The 20,325-nt window shown below is 50.1% G+C and overlaps 1 protein-coding gene across 7 annotated transcripts in view; it reads right to left on the bottom strand.

Annotated features, from left to right (window-relative positions):
- Positions 1–20,325, bottom strand: part of RGS3 (regulator of G protein signaling 3) — a 129,306-nt gene that overhangs the window by 48,151 nt on the left and 60,830 nt on the right. For 5 of the 7 annotated variants that reach the window (XM_036855444.1, XM_036855445.1, XM_036855446.1 and 2 more), the window contains one exon: positions 16,274–16,396. In XM_036855444.1, the coding sequence (XP_036711339.1) occupies positions 16,274–16,396 (123 nt within the window). Of the gene's footprint in view, positions 1–7,976; positions 12,012–16,273; positions 16,397–20,325 lie in introns of those variants that run through there. The other 2 variants (XM_036855448.1, XM_036855453.1) reach the window with 1 other exon arrangement.

Here is a 20,325-nt window from a genome sequence, read left to right as displayed (position 1 = left end):
GCAAATCTCAATGAGATTTGGGGGGGAGAGGCAGGGAGGAGGTGGGGACTGAATAAAATTATATTGAATTGCATTTAAAGGAACAAATATTCATTAATCATTAGAGAAATGCAAATCAAAACTACAATGAGGGACTTCCCTGGTGGCACAGTGGTTAAGAATCTGCCTGCCAGTGCAGGGGACAGGGGTTCGAGACCTGGTCTGGGAAGATCCCACATGCCGCGGAGCAACTAAGCTCATGCATCACAACTACTGAGCCTGCGCTCTAGAGCCCACGAGCCACAACTGCTGAGCCCATGTGCCACAACTACTGAAGCCCCCGTGCCTAGAGCCCGTGCTCCAAAACAAAAGAAACCACCACAGTGAGAAGCATGTGTACCGCAATGAAGAGTAGCCACCGCTCGCCACAACTAGAGAAAGCCCGCGTGCAGCAACGAAGACCCAAAGCAGCCAATAAATAAATAAATAAATAAATAAATAAATAACTACAATGAGATGGGCCTCCCTGGTGGCGCAGCGGTTGAGAGTCTGCCTGCCAATGCAGGGGACAAGGGTTCGAGCCCTGGTCTGGGAGGATCCCACATGCCGCGGAGCGGCTAGGCCCGTGAGCCACGGCTATTGAGCCTGCACGTCTGGAGCCTGTGCTCCGCAACAAGAGAGGCCACGATAGTGAGAGGCCCGTGCACCGCGATGAAGAGTGGCCCCCACTTGCCGCAACTAGAGAAAGCCCTCGCACAGAAACGAAGACCCAACACAGCCATAAATAAATAAATAAATAAATAAAATTAAAAAAAAAAAAAAGAAATAGTTACTTTAAAAAAAAAAAAAAACTACAATGAGATATCATCTCACACCAGTCAGAATGGCCATCATCAAAAAATCTACAAACAATAAATGCTGGAAAGGGTGTGGAGAAAAGGGAACCCTCTTGCAATGCTGGTGGGAATGTAAATTGATACAGCCACTATGGAGAATAGTATGGAGGTTCCTTAAAAAACTAAAAATAGAACTACCATACGACCCAGCAATCCCACTACTGGGCATATACCCTGAGAAAACCGTAATTCAAAAAGAGTCATGTACCAAAATGTTCATTGCAGCTCTATTTACAATAGCCAGGATATGGAAGCAACCTAAGTGTCCATCGACAGATGAATGGATAGAGAAGATGTGGCACGTATATACAATGGAATATTACTCAGCCATAAAAAGGAACGAAACTGAGTTATTTGTAGTGAGGTGGATGGACCTAGAGACCGTCATACAGAGTGAAGTAAGTCAGAAAGAGAAAAACAAATACCATATGCTAACACATATATATGGAATCTAAAAAAAGAAAAAAAAGAAAAAAAAGAAAAAAAAATTGGTCAGAAGAACCTAGGGGCAAGACGGGAATAAAGATGCAGACCTACTAGAGAATGGACTTGAGGATATGGGGAGGGGGAAGGGTAAGCTGGGACGAAGTGAGAGAGTGGCATGGACATATATACACTACCAGATGTAAAATAGATAGCTAGTGGGAAGCAGCCGCATAGCACAGGGAGATCAGCTCGGTGCTTTGTGACCACCTAGAGGGATGGGATAGGGAGGGTGGGAGGGAGGGAGATGCAAGAGGGAAGAGATATGGGGACATTTGTAGATGTATAACTGATTCACTTTGTTATATAGCAGAAACTAACACACCATCGTAAAGCAATTATACTCCAATAAAGATGTTAAAAAAAATAAAAGAACAAGTATGTGAGAATAGGATTATTTTTTAAAAAGAGTAATGAGAGGATACTTATCCTAATATAATGTAAAAGCACTGGAGCAAATAACTGTTTGGAAAGAATGAAAAGCATTTTTGCTCATAGCATATACCAAAGTAAATTCCAGATAGACTAAATGTTAAAAGTTGAAAAATAAAACCATAAAGTTCAAGGTGTGGGGGGAAGTGAATATTGTATAACCCTGGGGTGGATATCACAACACTAAAGGCAAAAAAATATTTTTTTTAATTTATAAATATGACATTAGTCATCAGAAAAACACAATTCAAAACCACAATGAGATGCTATTTCACACCCACTAGGATGGCTATGATTTTAAAAAAACAGGAAAATAACAAGTGTTAGAGAGAATGTGGAGAAATTGGAATACTTGTACGCTGATGGTGGGAAGGTAAAATCATGAAGCTACTTTGGAAAAGAGTCTAGCAGTTCCTCAGAAAGTTAAAAAGAATTACCATTTGATCCAGGAATTCTACTCCTATGTATATACTCAAAAGAAATGAAAACATACGTCCACACAAAAACTTGTACACAAACATTTATGGCAGCATTATTCATAATAGCCCAAAGGTGGAAACAACCCAAAGATTCATCAACAGATGACTGAATAAATAAAATGTGGTATAGCCATACAATGGAATATTATTCCACCATAAGAGGAATAAGGTCCTGATACATGCTACAACATGGATAAACCTTGAAAACCTCATGCTAAATGAAGGAAGCCAGTCACAAAAGACTTAATATTACATGATTCCATTTATAGGAAATGTCCAGAACAAATCTATAGAGACAGAAAGTGGATTAGTGGTTGTGTAGGGCTGGAGGAGATGGGGGAATGGGTGGGTGATAGCTAAAGGGTATGGTTTCTTTTGGAAATAATGAAAATGTTCTAAAATTGACTGTGGTGATGGTTGCACAAGTCTGTGAATATACTAAAAAACCACTGAGTTGTACACTTTAAAAGGATAAATTGTATGATATGTGAATAATACTTCATTAAAGCTGCCACCAAAGCAATTTACAGATATGACTACCTATAAATCAGAAACACCTATAGTTTAAAAAAATAAAAAACAAAAGGTTAATATACAAATATCCTTATTTTATAAAGAGCTCTTGTGAATTAATAAACTATAAGCAGCCCAACAGAAAAATGGGCAAAAGATCTGAACAAGCTACTCACAAAAGAGGTAATGTAAATAACTAAAAGGCATATAAACATCCAACATCTCTAGTACTCAAAGAAATGAACCTACTAAAAAATGTAACAATGCACAGTGTTGGTGAGTGTGTGGGGAAATGGTCTCTTACCCAGACTGTCTCAATTTCCTTGGGACTGAGGGGTTTCCCAGGAACAAGAATTTCCATGTTAAAAAGGGAGAGTCTGGGGCAAAGCAGGACGAATTGGTCAATCTTAACTGGGATTATAAATTGGTACAATCATTCTGGAGAGTAATTTGGCAATAGGTATCGAGAGCCTTTTTTACAAATATATACCCTTTCATCTGGAAATTCTAGTACCAGGAATTTATTCTAACAAAACGTTCATTTATCAACAAGTATTTGTGGTAGGTCAAAGATGTACACTGGATGCTGGGGATATAGCTATAAAGGTTTTTATCTCAGGTTTTTGTAACAATGAAATATTGGCAACAACCTAAATGTTGACCTACTGGAGATTTTTTTAAATAAAACTTGTTTCATCTACACAACGAAATACTCTATAGGCACTAAAAATGATGTTGTAGAAGCACATTTATTGACATGGAAACGTGGATACACTACATTGTTAAATGGAAAAAAGCAACTTAGAAAACTGTGGGCAACCCCAATTTGCAATTTGTTTATACACACAAACGTATATGTGTGTATAAACAAATGCCTGACAGGATACACCCCAAAATGTTAACAGTGGTTATCTCTGGGTGTTGGGATTAAGGGTGAACTTCATTTCCTTCTCCTGTTTCAACTGTACTAAATGTTTTCTTCATAATAAACATGAATTACTTTTGTAACAATACAACAAAAGTCAACTGCATTCAAAAAAAAAAAAAAAAACCCACACCTGCCATGCCCTCATGGGTGGAGGGCCAAAGAAGGGGACTGCAGAGTCAAGCACATGTTCACACTTGATCTGGCAATAACAGCTGCCACTAAGCACAGTCATCCCTTGGTATCCTGTGGGGTGGGAGGTGGGTGGTTCCCGGACCCCCAGCAGATACCAAAATCCAGGGATGCTCAAGTCACTTATATAAAATGGCATAGTATTTGCATAGAACCTACACACATCCCTCCCATATACTTTAAATCATCTCTAGATTACCTATAATACTAATACAATGTAAATGCCATGTAAATAGTTGTATGACGGAAATACTATGTAAATAGTCGCCAGCTCAGCAAATTCAAGTTTTGCTTTTTGGAACTTTCTGGAATGTTGTTTTTTTTTTTCTATCTGCGGTTGGTTAAATTTGTGGAAGCAGAACCCGCAGATGCGGAGGGCTGTCTGTACCTACTACATGCCAGGCACTTTGCACAGACCATTCCCCTTACTCCTCAGGAGAACCCTGTGAGAGAGATGTCCTTGTCTCATTTGACAGAGGCTAGGTGACGTGCCAGTAATCCCATAGCCAGTGAGAAGCAGAGCTGGGATTTGAACCCTGGCCTGCCTACCTCTGAATCAGGCCCCTGCCTCTACCTTAGCTGCCCCTGCTTGTTCCTTGGGATGGGCAGAGAAAGGTCCCAAGCCACTAGGCCCTCTGTCCTGCAGGCTGGTTCTTTGCGGCCCCTTGTCCTCCCTCCCTGCAGACAGTCTAGGGGGCGACAGAAGGACAAATCAGCAAGGGTGGGGACAACGGCAAGGGGAAGGCGTGGCGCTGGCAGGCCAGTTGGCTGAGGTCAGGGCTCAGGGCAGACTAGCCAGGGACTCCTCGCCTGCTGGGCGACATTCAGGAAGCCTAACCACATCCGGCCCCAGGAGTTCCCAGGCCCTGTGCGCTCCCAGTGGCAGGGAGAGAAAACCTCGCCCGGCCTGCTGCCGCCCTGCTAAAAGCAGGAGGAAAACAGCCTACCATCTGGGACCTTCCCCCTGGGCTGGGGATGGCTGGCCAGTCCTTTCCCCAGTCCGGGCCTCCAGGGTCTCCTCTTCTGTGTGAGGAGGGGCCGTGAGAGCTGGTGGCTCCAGGACCCTCCCAGATCTAAATTCTCTGAATCGACGGCGCTTCCTCACAGAGGGCCCGGCAGGAAGAGGAAGGGGGTGAGGCGTCCCACCCAGCTCCCGAAGGAGCCCCTTCCTCTTCCCCTCAGCTCCAATCCCACTACTATTTTTAGAACTGGGAGCGTCTCCGCCAGCCCTGCCCTGCTCAGAGCTCCAGGTAAAACACAGCAGCCCCATTCATTCCGCTCCAGCAAGAACGCGCTGGGAATTTATAGACAAGCCAGCTGACTGGACAACCTCTCCCCACACCATTAGCAGGGCTATTTCTCACTATTTCCATTACAGCCCAAAGTGGTGACTTACTTTTCCTAATGACAACACAGCCGAGTGAGATGACAAGTGTCTCTAGGACAGTCTGTGCCCCGCCCCGTCCCCAACCTGGCAGACTCTTCAAAGGCCCCTGAAGGGTAGAGCTGAGCAGTGGGTCCTAGTTCCAGCTCTAGCACCAACTACGGGCCCCTGGCCAAGTTCTTGCCCCTCTCTTGGTCTTGGTTTCTACAAATCAGCTTGTTAATCGACTGATCCTGGTGGGGGAGGGAGGAGGCTTTTCAGTTCCACACTCAAAGATTCTGTGGTTCTATCAAAATTCTAGTCACTCATGAAATAAATACTATATTCTCTGCTTTGTGGTGTGTGTTGAGCTGTATTCCCAAATCATCTGAGAGTTGATGACGGGTCTCAGAATGCATTTTCCCATTGAAAATTGTGTTATAAATGGTGGTCAGCTTCCTAGGCTAGCCTACTGAACACTTAATTTTCTCCCACGAGGAGAAATAGCAGAAACCTATATTGTGATAGAATTTAACCAAAATGGAAAATGACTAACATTTAAAAGACACTGTTTTAGAAAATTTACCCTGAGTAGTGTTTGAGCAAAAGAAGATATACATTAAAGGCAATGAAAAAGTCAGTGGCAACTTCTGGGGAAGAGTCTGAAGGAGACTTCTGACCACACTAGAAACTAAAGGCACTGCACACAGATTCTCACTACTTCCACTGAAAGTTAGCTTTATGCCATAGACCAGGAGTCCGATTAAAGAACATATGTGTATACCTATATATGTGAAGTTAAAACAAGAGTCCTGTGAGCAGGAAAAAAGAAGGGCCAGGGGAAGATTCTAGGTTTGAAAGCTCCTTGCCACTTTCCCTGGGGCGAGCCTGAAGGAGGCACATTTGGGTGGAAGGAAGCAGGGTTGTGCTTACAATCTGAGTGCCTGTGATGAGGACCCCTTCCTGTATAAGGTCCATAAGTATACTTATTTGTCTCAAGTACATGATGAATATTAACCACGTACAACATTTGCATATATTCACACACATACACTCTTGTTTCAATGTGAAGACCAAAATGTCTGATTTCTTTTTTCTTTTAACCTGTTATTAGAGTCCTGAGGCTTTGAAGATGACTCCTGGAGATCACCTAAATTCAACTCCCTCATTTTTCTTGGTAAAGAACCAAATGATCAGAGAGGTGAAGTAATTTGCCCAAAGTCACACAGTGAATTACAAGCAAAATCAGGATTTGAACCAAGATCTTCAGAATCCTACTCTGGTTTTCTCTGAAGGCAAGGAGCTCAGTGAGAAGGGAGCTCCACAAACCCAGGGAAGAGAACCATAGGAGCAGTTCTGGGTCTCAGAAGGGTCTCCTTCCCTCTGAGGATGCCCAGAAGTCAGCGTGGATATGGTGGCATCTATAACCCTTAAGTGAGTCTGGCCAGATTAGATTGCTTAAGGCCAAGTGGGGATCCAGGCTCTGGTCTTACAAAGCCGAGGTGCAGTGGAAAAAGCTCTGAGCCAAGAAAGTCAGGAGACCTGTGTTCTAGTCCTGGCTCTGCCACTACCTTGTCCCGTGAACCTGGCCAGGTCACTTCCCCTTTTTGAGCCTCAGTTTCCTCGTCTAGATTCCAGAACGTGAGAGGCTTGAACTGCACGGCCCAATCCAATTCTACAACATCTACTGAGCACCTACCAAGGACCAGGCAGTAACAGAATCAGAAATAAATAAACTTTGACCTCCACTGGCTCCCAAGGAGCTCACGGTCTTGCAGGTGAGACATATCCGCCTAACGCACTGTGCTAAAGATGAACAAAATACTGCGGAACACAGAGGGGGAAGCAGTGACTTCTGATGCACGCCTGAGAAAGGTGTCTCAGGGGAGCCTTGAAGGCTGAGGACTGTATGTGTCAGGAGCAGCAGAGGAGGGCAGGCAACATGAGGCAGAAGAAACAGCCTAAACACGAACGTGCATGGGGAATTCAGAGAAGGAAAATAATCCAGTACGGCCGAGCGGTGGGCACAAGGCAGGAGGGCAGAGGGAGAGCCTTAAGAAGCAGGCTGGGACCATGGCCTCCCACGATGGTCTTGAAGCGGGAAGTGTGACTGCTCAGCTTCCCCACCCCTCCCAGCTTGGATGGTCCGTGACTGCTGGAAAGTAGGAGAGCAGAGCAATCCAAAGCCAGTGCTCTGGAGCTGGGCACCCAGGTTCCAATCCAAGCCACCCACTGGCTGTGTGACCTTGGGCAAGTTTCTTCTCAAAGACTCAGCGTCCTTACCTATATCAATTGAGTATAATGAGAGTAAATGTGTAAGGACCACAAAGAACCTCACGAGGCTGTAGTGAGGATTAAAGAGACAATGTAGGTGAAGAGCCTGGCATTGCTCCAGGTTCACGGTCTAAGCACTCACTTATAAATTACCTACTGTTATTATTCTACTCTTAAACCAAGGATCTGGGAACAGTTTGGAGGACAGTGGCCCTATTCAGAGAAAGGCTTGAAGAAAGATGAGGTCAAGACAAGATAGAGGGTAAGGCTGTGCTGTCTTCTTTAAGAACAAAAAAAGATAGCAAGATGACTAAGGCGGGAAGAAGGCAGTCTCTCCGCAGCCAGACGGGCAGCAAGCAGGGGAGGGCGGAGAGCTGGAGAGACTAGAAAACAGGTTTTTGGCGGAGGTGGGTGGGTTGGGGGGGTTGGTGGCTGCGGGTGGAGAATATCTGAAATCTAGTCCATTTGACACCCAGTTACTTAGGGTTGAGATTCCAAGTCAGTCAACTGGCAAAATCTGGGCCCAAAACCTGGAGTAGGCTCTCTCCTCACCCTCAACAGGGCAGAGGTCAAAGTCCTCCTTCCTGTACTCATGCTCAGTGCATCTGGGCCTGAACCTGAGCCATCCCCTTCTGCCTTCGGCCGCTGTTCATTGCGGCCAGGTACCCCAAGACTGTGCTGTTGGTCCTCTTGAATGCCAGACTCAAAAGGGGGATGGGGTGACCCCACCACCCCAGTGCTGCTGAGAGCCTGTCTTCAGGACTTCCACCTCGTCTTTCACATCAGACCTCTTAAATCTTGTGTGAAGCTATTCATCTTTTCAGCCTGGGCCACCCCTGGGCCATATGAACTCGAAGTTTATTCTCCACTGTGTAGAGAATCAGGCATCTCATTTTTATTAGTCCTAAAGCATCCCCTCTGGATCTTAAAGGGCCACGATTTCTGCCTGCAGGATATCTTCCTCCTGGCTCTTCCTGGAGGAGATGATTGATTTCTCTTACTTCCACTCCTAAAAGGCAAATCTTTCATTTAGAAAGAGCAATGGATTAGGTTGCAAGGCCTTGGCTTGAGGACTAGCTCGGCCTCTTACCAGTTATGTGACCTTGGATAAATCACTTAACTTCTCTGAGTCTTAGTCCCTTCCATCCATAAAACAAGGCTGCTGGGAGGTCTAAGGGAGATAATGCCTGGGGATCCCAGTTGCCATCTCTGAAGCCCATGCTCTCGCTGTGTGGAGCCCTCCCACATTGTGAAATTGCCTGCTCCTTCAACCTGCAGAATGCTCTTGGTGCCGTGTATGAGAAATTCAGGCTTGGGTGGCAGAATTTATGAAAAAAGAATTTAAACTAAAGAATAAAAAAAAACAAGGCATACATAAATAAATGTCATCATTATTTCCAACAGGTTCCAACTCCCAAAGGGCCAAAGGACCCAGGCAGCAGAGACCAGAGCATGACTGCTTCCAGGAGAGACTGGGAGTTTCAACAGACCCAGAGCCTGAGACAATAAGAAAACAAAAAAATGGGATCAAAGGATGTGTGGGGAACTTAAAGAATCACTTTGTATTCAAATCGCACAGATGGCCTTTTCAACAATAAATGGTTGTGCTCCCGTGCTCCCAGCTCGCCCCGAGACACACACCAAGACAATTGGCCCATCAGGAAAGAGACCATTGTGTGAGCTTCTTAGCGTGATTTATGTGGAGGGAGGGGCTCGGCCATGTTTCCCGTGATTATGACTCTCAAATGCGATTTCGATGCGTTCATCATCCTGGACGTCTGGGATGGACAGGGCCTCTGAGGAGCAGTGGCCACCCGGTCATATTTCATCTTCTCGAGCCCGTGGAGCCAAATTAATTGTCTCATCGATTTGAGAGGCAGAGCAGCGATGGCACTGTGGCTCACGACAGTCACTGGAAAGATGGGTCCAGGGCCCTCCAGGAGCTGATGTCTGCTTTCCCAGCAGCCAGCCAGGTCTAGGACCCTGACGGGAGCTTCCGCTCCACTCAGCAGCTTATTGGGACAAGCCAGAGGAAAGTGCTGTCCCCAGGGCTAAGTGCCGCATTCCGAGTCTCTGTTTCCCTGCTGCCAGAGCTCCCCCGTCCTCTGCACCTGTCTGGTGGACAGAGGTAGGTCCCCAGGTCCGGGAGAGAAAAGCTCGCTGTCTTCCCAGACGGGCAATTCTCCTGTGCCTCCCACTCCCCTTAATGTCATTTTGTAAGGGAAGCAAATGAAATCATGGTGCAGCTTGCTGTCTGTGCAGACTCAGCTGCTCAGCCTCTCAGAATTAACCCTGCAGGCGGAGTCTCGGCTGATAGACACTGCGGATCACTTGTCCCACTTCAGGCCCAGGCTATTCCCCTGCTGGGCAGGGCATTGGGCTGATCCCGTTAGATTACTGATGCGACGGGTCTGATCTTTCCTAGGCTGGGAGGAGGGGTGATCCGTGGGAGGTAAGGGGCAAATTCTCTTCTGGGCCACCCTTCTTAGGGGTCAAGTAGCCAAAGCAGCTGAGCAAACCAGGGCACAAGATCCCTCTCTAAAGACACGGAGAAGCTCTTACAAGACACAACACGGAGTGTCCAAGCTCCAAGGGGACTTCTCTAAGCTGAAGTCCAGCCTCTCTGACCCCCTTTCTATGCAAATGACCCTGATCCTACACATACCCTTTGTGTGTGAGCTATGTCTGCGCAGTTAGAGAAGGGTGTGAAAGCTGCCCAACGCTGGGCTGCACCAGAAAGTGCAGCAGGCAGTGAGCAGGCTGAGCTCTAACCGCTGTCCCCTGGTAGGCCTTTTGTCAGCCTCATGGCAGGACGGCCTCCTCTAAGTGTGCTGAGCCACACTTAGCCCCAGTCCCTGACCCTCAGGAGCTCTGCAGAAAGCAAACCCAGTCAGTTTCCAGAGGGCTGTGTTCACAGGATGGAGGGACAGCATAGGCCACCCCTGCTGAGGCTGGGGACCTGTGAACTTGACCACCTTGGCCAGCTGAAGCACCTATAACTCCCAACTCCCAGGGACATTCTCGGAACTCAGCACTGGTCCCTACCCAGGCCTCACCAGGAGGGGGCTCCGTGAGGAAGGCCCCATCCTTACTCGCATCCACTGAAAGAGTGAGACACAGTGGAGGATGAGGGTGAGAGTGGTGGAGGGACAGGAAACTCTCTCTTCTCATCGCAGAGCCTCCCCTACCCGAGGGTCTGGGCATTCATATACCCGCCTCCCCAGCCATCATCCAGGACGGGCCACCATCACCCATCACCTGGAGGACTGAAGGGACCCCCCCCCCAAAAAAAACCTGATCTCCTCACACCCACTTGGGCCCCTCCTTGGGTTCTCTCAACATCTAGAAATGTCCCTGAGATTCTGTGACTCCCTTTCTCAAAAGCCTTCAATGGCTTCCCACTGTGTCTCAAATGCAATCCATACAACATTAACCACCAAAGCCCTGTACGATCTGGCCCCCACCCACTTGGTCTTCCCCCTCACTAAGCTCCAGCTCCAACGGCCTGGCCTCCATTCCTCCAGCACGCCATGCTCCTTGCTATCTCAGGTATTCTTCGCAGGCTGTTCCATCTGTCTGGAAAATTCTTTCCAAAGTCCTTGACTGGCTAACTCCTTTCTTGGCTTAAAAGTTATGCTCTTCCCCTCCCCCACCCCACACCCACACACCCACACACAGCAATCTCTAATAATATTCTCTCTTAAAGGAATCCTTTCTTTTCCTTCATTGATGATCACAGTGTGTAATCCCGTGTGTGTGTGTGTGTGTGTGTGTGTGTGTGTGTGTTGGTGTTTACGTAATGCTCTCTCCCCTACTAAGACTGAAATCTTGATAAGAGCAGAGACCACGTCCCTCTCATTCTCCATAGTATCTCCAGCTCCTAGCCCAGAGCCTGGCATAAAGTAGACGCCCTAAAAATATCTGATGAATGAAGGAATGAATGCATGAGTTCAGATGAAAACTGAGCGAATGGGTGGAGATATCTTCTGGCAGCAGCGGATCTTGGCATTGTTCTCCGTCAGGGCTGACCTCTCCCAACTTCTCCTGCTGCCCCTGAGGCAGGCGCTGGAACCACGGGTAGCCCAGATGCTATTTTCACCTCCTTCTTCCTTGTAGGGAATAAGTTTCTGGGTCTTCTCCATCTGGGGCTTTCTGATCCAGTCTGCATCTGCCCACAGGGCCTCTCACACCACTGTGGCCCTTCTGACGCCAGTCCACACACCCGTGGCGCCACGCCCTTCAGATGACCCTAGGCCCACCATCTTGGTCCTCCGTTTTGGGTCCAGTTGAGGTGAGGTTACTGTGTGGTAGGGGATGCCCAAGAAAGGGTTAAGTTGCCAGAAGCAGAGTCCTGCCCTTGGGTTTGCTCAGCCAATCAGAGTCTGTCCTGATGAGGTAAAGCTTCTATCCTGGGTAGCATTGGTTGAGTTGGCCGGCCCCATCTCCTGCTGGAGAGAGCCATAAGGGTGCAGTTTCTGTGGAACCAGACAGAACTGGAATTAGCTCGCTGTCGACTCGGGCCAGGGCTGCCTGACTCCAGGACCTGCCCCTGCTGCTTTCTAAGGTGCTCAGATAGACCCTGGCATCTCCAGGGCCCCATCTCTAGCCGCCCTGGTGGAGATGACGAGGTGGCACGCACCTTGGTGTCACACCTGGGAGAAGTCTTACAGCCAGAGCACACCCAGGAGGCCTCAGTTTCCCTGCCTGGTCTCAGGAATACAGCAGGTGGCTACCAGGAAGTGACATGGAGCAGTCGTTACATGTGCTCAAAGCGGCAGCATTCAGCTTCAATAAGCAAGGTCACTAGATGAATCTTCCTATATAGACATAACTTTAATAATAATAATAATTCACAGAGTTCTTCTTGTGTGCCACTTTGCTAAGCACATTACATGAGTTTAATCCTCACGAGAACCCTGTTCATCCATCTACTTTACTAATGAAAATCTTGAGTCTCAGAGAGCCTCGGTGCCTCGCCTGAGGTCACAGAGCGGTAAGAGCTCACGCCTCCCATATCACTCGCTATGTTATTTTTGAACCGTCTGTTGGCATAGCGGTCTCCACCGCTGGACCGCAATTTCCCAAGGAAAGAATATGACAGATTCACCTGTGCATTCCCAGCACTGAGCTCAGGGTGCACCCCAAGAAATGTCCATTGCCCAGGCCAGCGCTGTGCATGTGGTGGGAGCTCGTGGAGGTTCACTGACAATGAATGTACAGCCAAGAGCCCTCCGCCCACCCCCATAAAGGACCTAAACTAGTGTCCGGCCCCGAGCAGGCATTTATTTCTATATTTGATTGAATAACCAGCACAATATGCATTTGTCTCTCCCTATTAGCTTAGCCTTAACAACCACAGATAGGACCACCTGTGAGTTATTCTAGATTAGCAGCATGGCAGCATTCCCCATGGCAGGGAGTTTAGTAGAAGTTGTCCCAGGTGAAAGAAGACAGGTAGTTTCCCTCCAGGGATAGACAATGAAGCAAGAAAGGGGGCAGAATGCTGACGAGGAAGAACGGGGTGGTGAGAAAAAGGAAACTGGGAGAGGAGAGGAAGCCGGCCACTTATTTCTACAGAAAGAGGGAGCACGCAGGCCCACCTGGAGTAGCCTTCCACCTGCCGCGGTCAGCCAGGAGTGAGCCAGAGAAAGGCAGTGGAGCCCCAGAGAAGGGATGCAGTCGGCTGCTGTCTGCCTCGTTGTGTCCTTGTCCCAGCCGGGACCCCAACACTGCAACCCAAGGTCACAGGCACCTCAGACACAGCACAGAAAGTCTATGTCTGCCCCTCCCCCCCACCAGGAGGGGAGTAGACCTGGCCCCTAAGGGCAGCGCACTCCACAGGCAATCAAGTTATACAGAAATCTTGGAGAACTGGACGACTCCAGGTCCTCAACTTTCATGAGAATCACAAAGCTTGAAGAGCTGGAAGAGCCACCTGACCAATGCATAGATGGGACCACCATGGCAGGAAGCAGTTGCCAAAGGTCACACAGCAGGGGGTGGCACACCTGCCTCTCTACTGTCCTTTGAATCCATCTTCCTCCAATTCCCTCTGTCTTTCCCCAGAAGCATTTCATGTTCAGGGCATATCACATTTATCATGTTTTGCAAATTGGGGAAGAACTTTTGCATTTTTTGAGATGTTTGAAGAATCCCACATTCCAAGTGTCAGCAAACACTGCTGAAAGGAACAGGGTTGAGAAGTGGCAGCACAGGAGTTTGGGGAGCTGCCTTGCAAAGCCCTCTTCCCCCAGAGAGGCACTGGAGTTGGGCAGACAAGGAGTGGCTTAGGCCTCGGTTTCCATTCTGCAGCAGAAGGCGGAACAGTCTCAGAACAAAGAAAAGGCGTTTAAAAAAAAAGGCGTGCTCCTCAGTGAGGGCTCCAAACAGATTTCAGGCAGAAGTGTTCTGCTTGACCAAAGCAAGAAGCCAGTGTCCAAGCTCTGCTTGACCTTCCCTCTTCTCTCTCCCCTGGAGGACAGCAAGCCTAGTAAAAGGGCTGTGGCCCAGCCCTTGGCAAGGAGGTTCACGGTCACCTCGGAGGCAGCTAGGACCTGACGGAGCCGAGCGCAGGTGGATGGCCTGTGCCGGCTGGACAGCCACCTGGGCCCGGTGGTTAAGGTTTTTTTTGCTGAAGCACTCCTGGAACCATACGGGGCTGGAGAAAATCCTATATACGGGAACTTCTCTCAGGAAGCATTCTGCACGCGACTAGAAGGAATGAGCTGCTATGACTCTTCCAGTGGGTGTGATGGGGGTAGGGAAGGTTGGGCAGCGAGATCCCCAAGGGGCCTGCCTAACAAAAAGTGGTTACTAACTGCCTTTCAAGGAGGGTGAGCCAAGTGGGGTGTGCCAGCTGGGCAGGGCCCGTTCCCAGGTGAGGGGGCAATCCTGAGGCCGCCCCAGCGGTCGGGCCCTCCGTCTTTTCCCGCCTCCCGCCCAACACAGAGCTTCTCCATTAAGCACACGTTTAAAGAGTTTTGATTTGAAGACGCGTCCAGCTGTTGCCTGCCCAGGCTGCCCATATATTTTGGCGTGGCCCGGAAGCCAGGCCCCAAACCCTCGGGCCCTTCCAGGGTCAGTCAGCCAAGTTCGCAGCCCTGCGGCGACCAGCGCCTGTCTCAGAAACCCAGCCTACCTTCAGTCACTCAAACTGTCCCCCTCACCCCCTAACCGAAGATGGAGAGACTCCCCAGGGCATTGAGAAGGCTGTTGCCAACACTCTCCAGAGCCGGCAAACTCTGAAGTTGAGGCAGAGAGAACTTTGTCCCCAGATCAGGAGGAGCTAAGCCTAAAACACAAGAAAACCAAGGAACACAAGAGCAAGCATGCCACATCCCAGCGGCCACCCCAGTGAGGAGGAAGTGGCCTGGTCTCTGATTGTGACCAACCCAGGATCAAGGGGGCCAGGCAGCCTACAGCCTTGGCAAGTCTCTGTTGAGGAGTAGAAGCTGAGACTGGGAACCAGCCAGTGTAGCAAGAGCACCTACTGAATACCAGGCACTGTGCTATGAACTGTGTATGCACTGTCTCATTTAATTTGCACAGCAACCCTTTGGAGGAGAAACTACTATCCCCAGATGGGGACACCCAGGCACAGAGTAGTACAGTGACTTGCCCAAGGTCACCTGCCAGCCAGCAGCAGAATGTGACTTGGAAGTCCATGCTGTGCCCGCTGTCCTCCCTCATCACAGTTATTCTTGCCCCCGGCAAGTGTAAAACAAGGTAACTGTCGGGTCTGAGATCACGTAATTCTCAGACACGCACTATTTGAGGAGCTGCCGTCCGCCACCACCAGCAGGGGCTGCGCAGCCGCCTCTTCCCCACCTCCCGTCCTCAGCAGCCTGCCCCGCTGCCCCGTTGGGCTACGTATGCATGGCGCGCAGGGCGGCCCTCAACGCAGCAGGAAGCAGCACGAGGCCTGTGAGTTGACCAGCTGGCACTCGCTTTCCTTTACCCTCTTCTCCCTGGTTCCGGCCGACCAACCACCATGGCTCCCTTTGCAGCAAATCAGACCAAATCCCAACACGGCCAACACGTTCAGCAAGAGAAGGGACCTGAGTGACTCACAAATGGGGGAATACAACTGTGCCTTGGGCTGGCATCCGGGGGACCAAGGGGAAGGCTGTAGTCCAGCTCCGATCCCAACGCCCTCCACAGGCACAGGACCAGCCGAGGGGGGTGCCTGCCCCAGATCAGCTTCAGCTGGGGGTCTCTAATCTTCCCTGATGCTCCAGCTGGCCGGCTCCCAGTCCCCAGAAAACTCCACTTGGCTCCACCTGGCCGTGGCCTGCATCGAACCAGCACGGCTTTTGCCGCAAACGTCCCCTCCCAACTCTGTCTGCTTCGGGCCAGTGTTAAACACCCGTGTGCTCGCTGTCCCTGGGCACGACCTACACCCAGTAGCAGAGGGGGACCGCATGCCAGGCAGCAGCCGGGAGGCCGGCCCGAACTAGACCTTGCCGTTGGCAAACTAGAGAACAGAACCGAGAATTGACGGGTCGTGCTCGATTTGGCTCTGTCGCTCTACCTGAGCACCGTCAAACTCGCTCAGTAGATCCAGTGACACGCCAAGGGGGAGAGTCGTTCGAGCACAGGCCTCCTTGCCAAGAGCTTGCTGCCCAGATCCAAGTCCTAAGCCAGGGCTGGTCCCAAGCTCAATTCGGAGGCTCAAGGGTGCAGGCTGGCCGAGGGGGAGCCAGGCAGCCAGGGCTGTGGCCACCAGCGAGGCCCTTACCTTGCTCTCAGGGGACGGAGCCGCCAGCTGTTGCTGCTTCGCAATGTTCTCCGACAGGCACCAGCACACCCTCTTCTTCTGCTCCTGCGAGTGTGCTTCCAGAGTGAATAAGCACTCTGCCTTCTGATGTCAGGGCAAACAGAGAAAGGGGCAGTCAGCGCTGCTCCCGGGTTCAGGGGGCTCCCAGGACCAAGCCCAAGCCCATCCCTGGGCTCCAGAGGGTGAGGCTGCAGCAGGGAGGGGAGTGACCGCTAAAAGCCACAAATGCACACTAATCCCCGGTGACATCGAGGCAGCCAGACGAGCAGGGAAGCTGGCTCGGGGGCCAGCTGGCGAGCCGTGTGCCCACGGGTTGGGGGAAGGGAGGGAGGCAGTGGTTCCCAACACAGTGGAGTTCTGTGGAGAGCCACCGACTGCGATGGTGAGGTCACCCCCGGGGACAGGCAGCACAAGGCAGCAGCTGGGGAAGCACGTGGGGGACCCAGAGGGCCAAGGTCTCCGCCCCTCTGATGCTCTACGGACCCCTCTCTGGGCTCACAGAACCCCTCTCCCCCACCTCAGCACACTCATCTGATCACAAGGCCAAGGTTAGATGGGTGCCCAAACAGCGACTCGGTCCCTTCGGAAAGTCCTTGGAGAGCAGTTGTGTGGCCTTGTACAGCCACACTACTGCCTGACACGTGAGCTGGGTCTGATCAGTGACTGTTCTGCTCAACTGAATGCAAGGCTCTACCACTGCTGTCATTTAAATCTCACTTTGCTATTTAACCTTGTTAAATGCTGCAGTCTTGTCTCCCCAGCTAGACTAGAATCTCCCTCTAGGAAGGCCTTTTTCAGCCGGGCCTAGCGCAGTGCTTGGCAAGTGAAGGCCTCAGTAAGCTCTGGCTCCCTGGAGGGACTTCCGGGATGAGGTCAAATCCAGGCCAGCTTACAGGCACCAGGGAGCGGCTGGGACCCAGGGAGTCGGCCCCGCCCCGAAGGAGCCAGAACGTGCTGGGGGCGGGGAGGGGCGGGAGAGCACGCCCAGTGTTATCATCCTCTCCAGGACCTCTGAGCAGGGGGTGGCTAGCTCTTTCTGTCTCCACTGGAATTTGATTATAACCCCACAGGGCTGCGATTAGATGAACTCATCCAGGGAGCTAAGAGCGTGAGCCGGATGGATTGGAACAGAGAAAAAGACAGTGTTTCTACGCAGTCCTTCCTTGTTTTGCAGTTGGGCAGGCCTGGTTTGAATCCCAGCTTTGCCACTTCCTAGCTGTCACCTCAGGAAAGTCTGTAAAACGGGAGTGACAGTGGTATCACCTACCTCTCAGAGCCATTGGGAGGGCAAGCAATAACCCAGGGCTCAATAAACAGCAGCTATTGTTGTTATTAGTACTTCATTTGTTTAAGAAATATTTATTGAGCACCTATTTTGTGTCAGGGACTGTAGTAGGCCCTGGGGGTGAAGAGGGAGATAAGAGAGACTGAGTTCTTGCCCTCAGGATGGGGGCAGAGACAATAAACCAATAAACAATTAAACAATGTAATTACAAATTGTGGAAAGGCCAAAAGGGAGAGGTCCTATCTGAGCCTGACGACATGGAGAAGGCCTTTCTGAAGGGGCAGCACTCCGGCAAAGGCTGAACAAGAAAGAGCCAGCCAGGAAAGTGCTAGGGAGAAACTGTTCCAGGCAGAAGGAACAGCAAATGCAAAGGCTCTGAGCTGGGGTGGTTATCAGCATCATCTAACAGCATTTGGGGACACAGTCTACCCTGCCATCAAACCCAACCCTCAGGGATGCTCCCCTTCAGGGAAGGGCCACCTCCCATGCTAAGTGTTCCCAGGGTGCCAGCCATTCCTCTCCGGCCCCAAAGTGCTCAGAAGCTGTTCTTCCTAAAAGCATCAGAGGAGAGAGGGAAGAAAGCCCCACCTCTTGGTTTCAGGGAACTGAGTGGATGTGGTGAGGCAATCCTCCCACTTAATAACCGATTCCCCCCACTTCCCAGAACCCCCAGCCCACTGCAGGGGAAGGACACACCCAGCAAAGACCCCAAGATGCTCCAGGGAGAAGCCAGGTGGGGCAGGAGCTGACTAGAGGGCCCTCCGCTCCCTGTCTCACTGTGTTCCCCCTGCGAGGGGAGAGTTGGGGCAGGGACTGTGGTCCCTTCCCACTTGGAAAGGCCATCACTCCACAAATCTGGTCCTGGCCCGAGCCTCCCAGGCCTGCCTCTACTTTTATCTCCCTGAGCCCCAACTTCCTCCTCTCTTTCTGTTCTGAAGCAGGATTCTGCCTTAATAATAATTCCCTTGATCTAAGTATCAATTTTAAAAAGCACCTTCCCATCCATGATCTCAAGAAGGCGTCTGAGGCACCAAGGACTTAACCCTAGGCCTGGCTGGGGGGTGGGGCTGGCTGTTTTAGACGGGCACACATTTTGGGGAGGGCCTTGCTCCCAGGGCTCCTCTCTAAGTGTTGCCTGGAGTTTCGGAGGCTGGCCTGGCCAAGAGAGGGAGCATGGAGACAGCTCCCTCCAGGGAGGCTGAAGTCCCATCTGCCTAAATCTGTCTAAATCAGGGGCCCCCCACTGTCCGCCTGGCTGTCCCTGCATGTGAACCGTCTCTCTTGGTCCACTCTGTGATCCGACTCCTCAGTTTCAACACTCATAGACACTGTGCCCTCATATATCAGGCTCCGAGGTCAAGGTTGTAAGCTGCCCTGAAAGCATCCTCACGAAACTCCCTCAGAGGCAGGGCTTCCTTGACTGCAGGGTGGTTAGCTAAGCACAGAGCCCGCCAGATGCGACAGCACTGGGCCCAGACCTCTGCATTCAAACGTGAGCATCCCCAAATCCAACTAGAAACATGGCTCCCCTTGCCTTCTTTAAAACCCCCATCTTGCCTCAACCTCCTTGTTCCTGAACTAATATTATCCTTGTAAAAACTAAAACCTCTTCTACTACAATTTACGTTTGCTCGCTTTCTGTGACAAATGTTCTCTCATTTTATTCAATTCTCCCAATGACCCAATGACATAGGGAGGAAGGAAAAACACAGCTGTTACCGTTTTTCAGATGAGAAAACTAAGGCTCAGAGAGGTGAAGTCAGCAGCCCCAGGAGGTCTCAGGAGAGGAGGGATTCAAAGTCTGTCTTCCGCCTCCTCCAGAGCCTTTGATCTTGCCTCATTTGTTTAACAGTATAGGTACATTACAAAGAATGTGAGATATTCCTCTTAGCTTTTATTTTAAAGGATCAATAAATCATTGGTGATGTCTCTAATGGAGAGTAAATGAATATGAAAAGCTCTCCCCGTTAGGAAGCTGACAGAAATAATAGCTACCATTTATTGAGCACTCACCCGTGTGGCAGGTTCTGTGCTAAGTGCCTTGGACACAGTATCTTACTGAATCTCATTTAATCATTACAACAACCTTACAAGGTAGGGCTCATCAGCCTTGGTTCAGAGATGAGTATGTGACTTGCTCAAGATCACTCAGTTAGGAACCGGCGGGGCCAAGATTCCAATCTAGGTCTTCCTAACCCCAAAGAGCAGACTGTTAAATTAATGGAGCCAGGATCAAATTCCAAGTTAGCGGATGGTCCCAGACCCGTGTGGCCTTTGACCCGATGCCCCTGGTACAGCCAGTCGTGGGCTGCATCTGTCCCATGGATTTGCAGGGGCTGAGGGACACCTGTCCAGGGAAATAGAGGCCCCAGGGTCAAGGACTGCTCAGAACAATCCCACCCACTTGATAACTAACCAGGACCTGCTGCTGGGGGAACAATCAGAGCTGCTGCCCCCCAGGCAGTTGGGGCTTTCTCAATGCAGAGTGGAAAACTGTCCCCAAATCCTGACTCTCTTGCCCTGCCCTGGTTTTTCTCTGGACACTACCTGCCTGTTAGGCAATGAAGAGAAACCACTTGCTGGGAGTTCCAACTAAGACGTGAGTCTGGGGTTCCCCATGGGTTCCAAAACCACTGTTGTCAAGCCTATTCCAGGCCACAGGGCAAGCAGGGATCTTGCCTTCCCTGTGATACAGACATGCCTCTCGTAAAGAGCAGCCCATTAAGAG

Source organism: Balaenoptera musculus, chromosome 6, assembly GCF_009873245.2.
Source record: "Balaenoptera musculus isolate JJ_BM4_2016_0621 chromosome 6, mBalMus1.pri.v3, whole genome shotgun sequence".
NCBI classification, from domain to species: Eukaryota; Metazoa; Chordata; class Mammalia; order Artiodactyla; family Balaenopteridae; genus Balaenoptera; species Balaenoptera musculus.
This window is presented reverse-complemented; position numbering and strand designations above follow the sequence as displayed.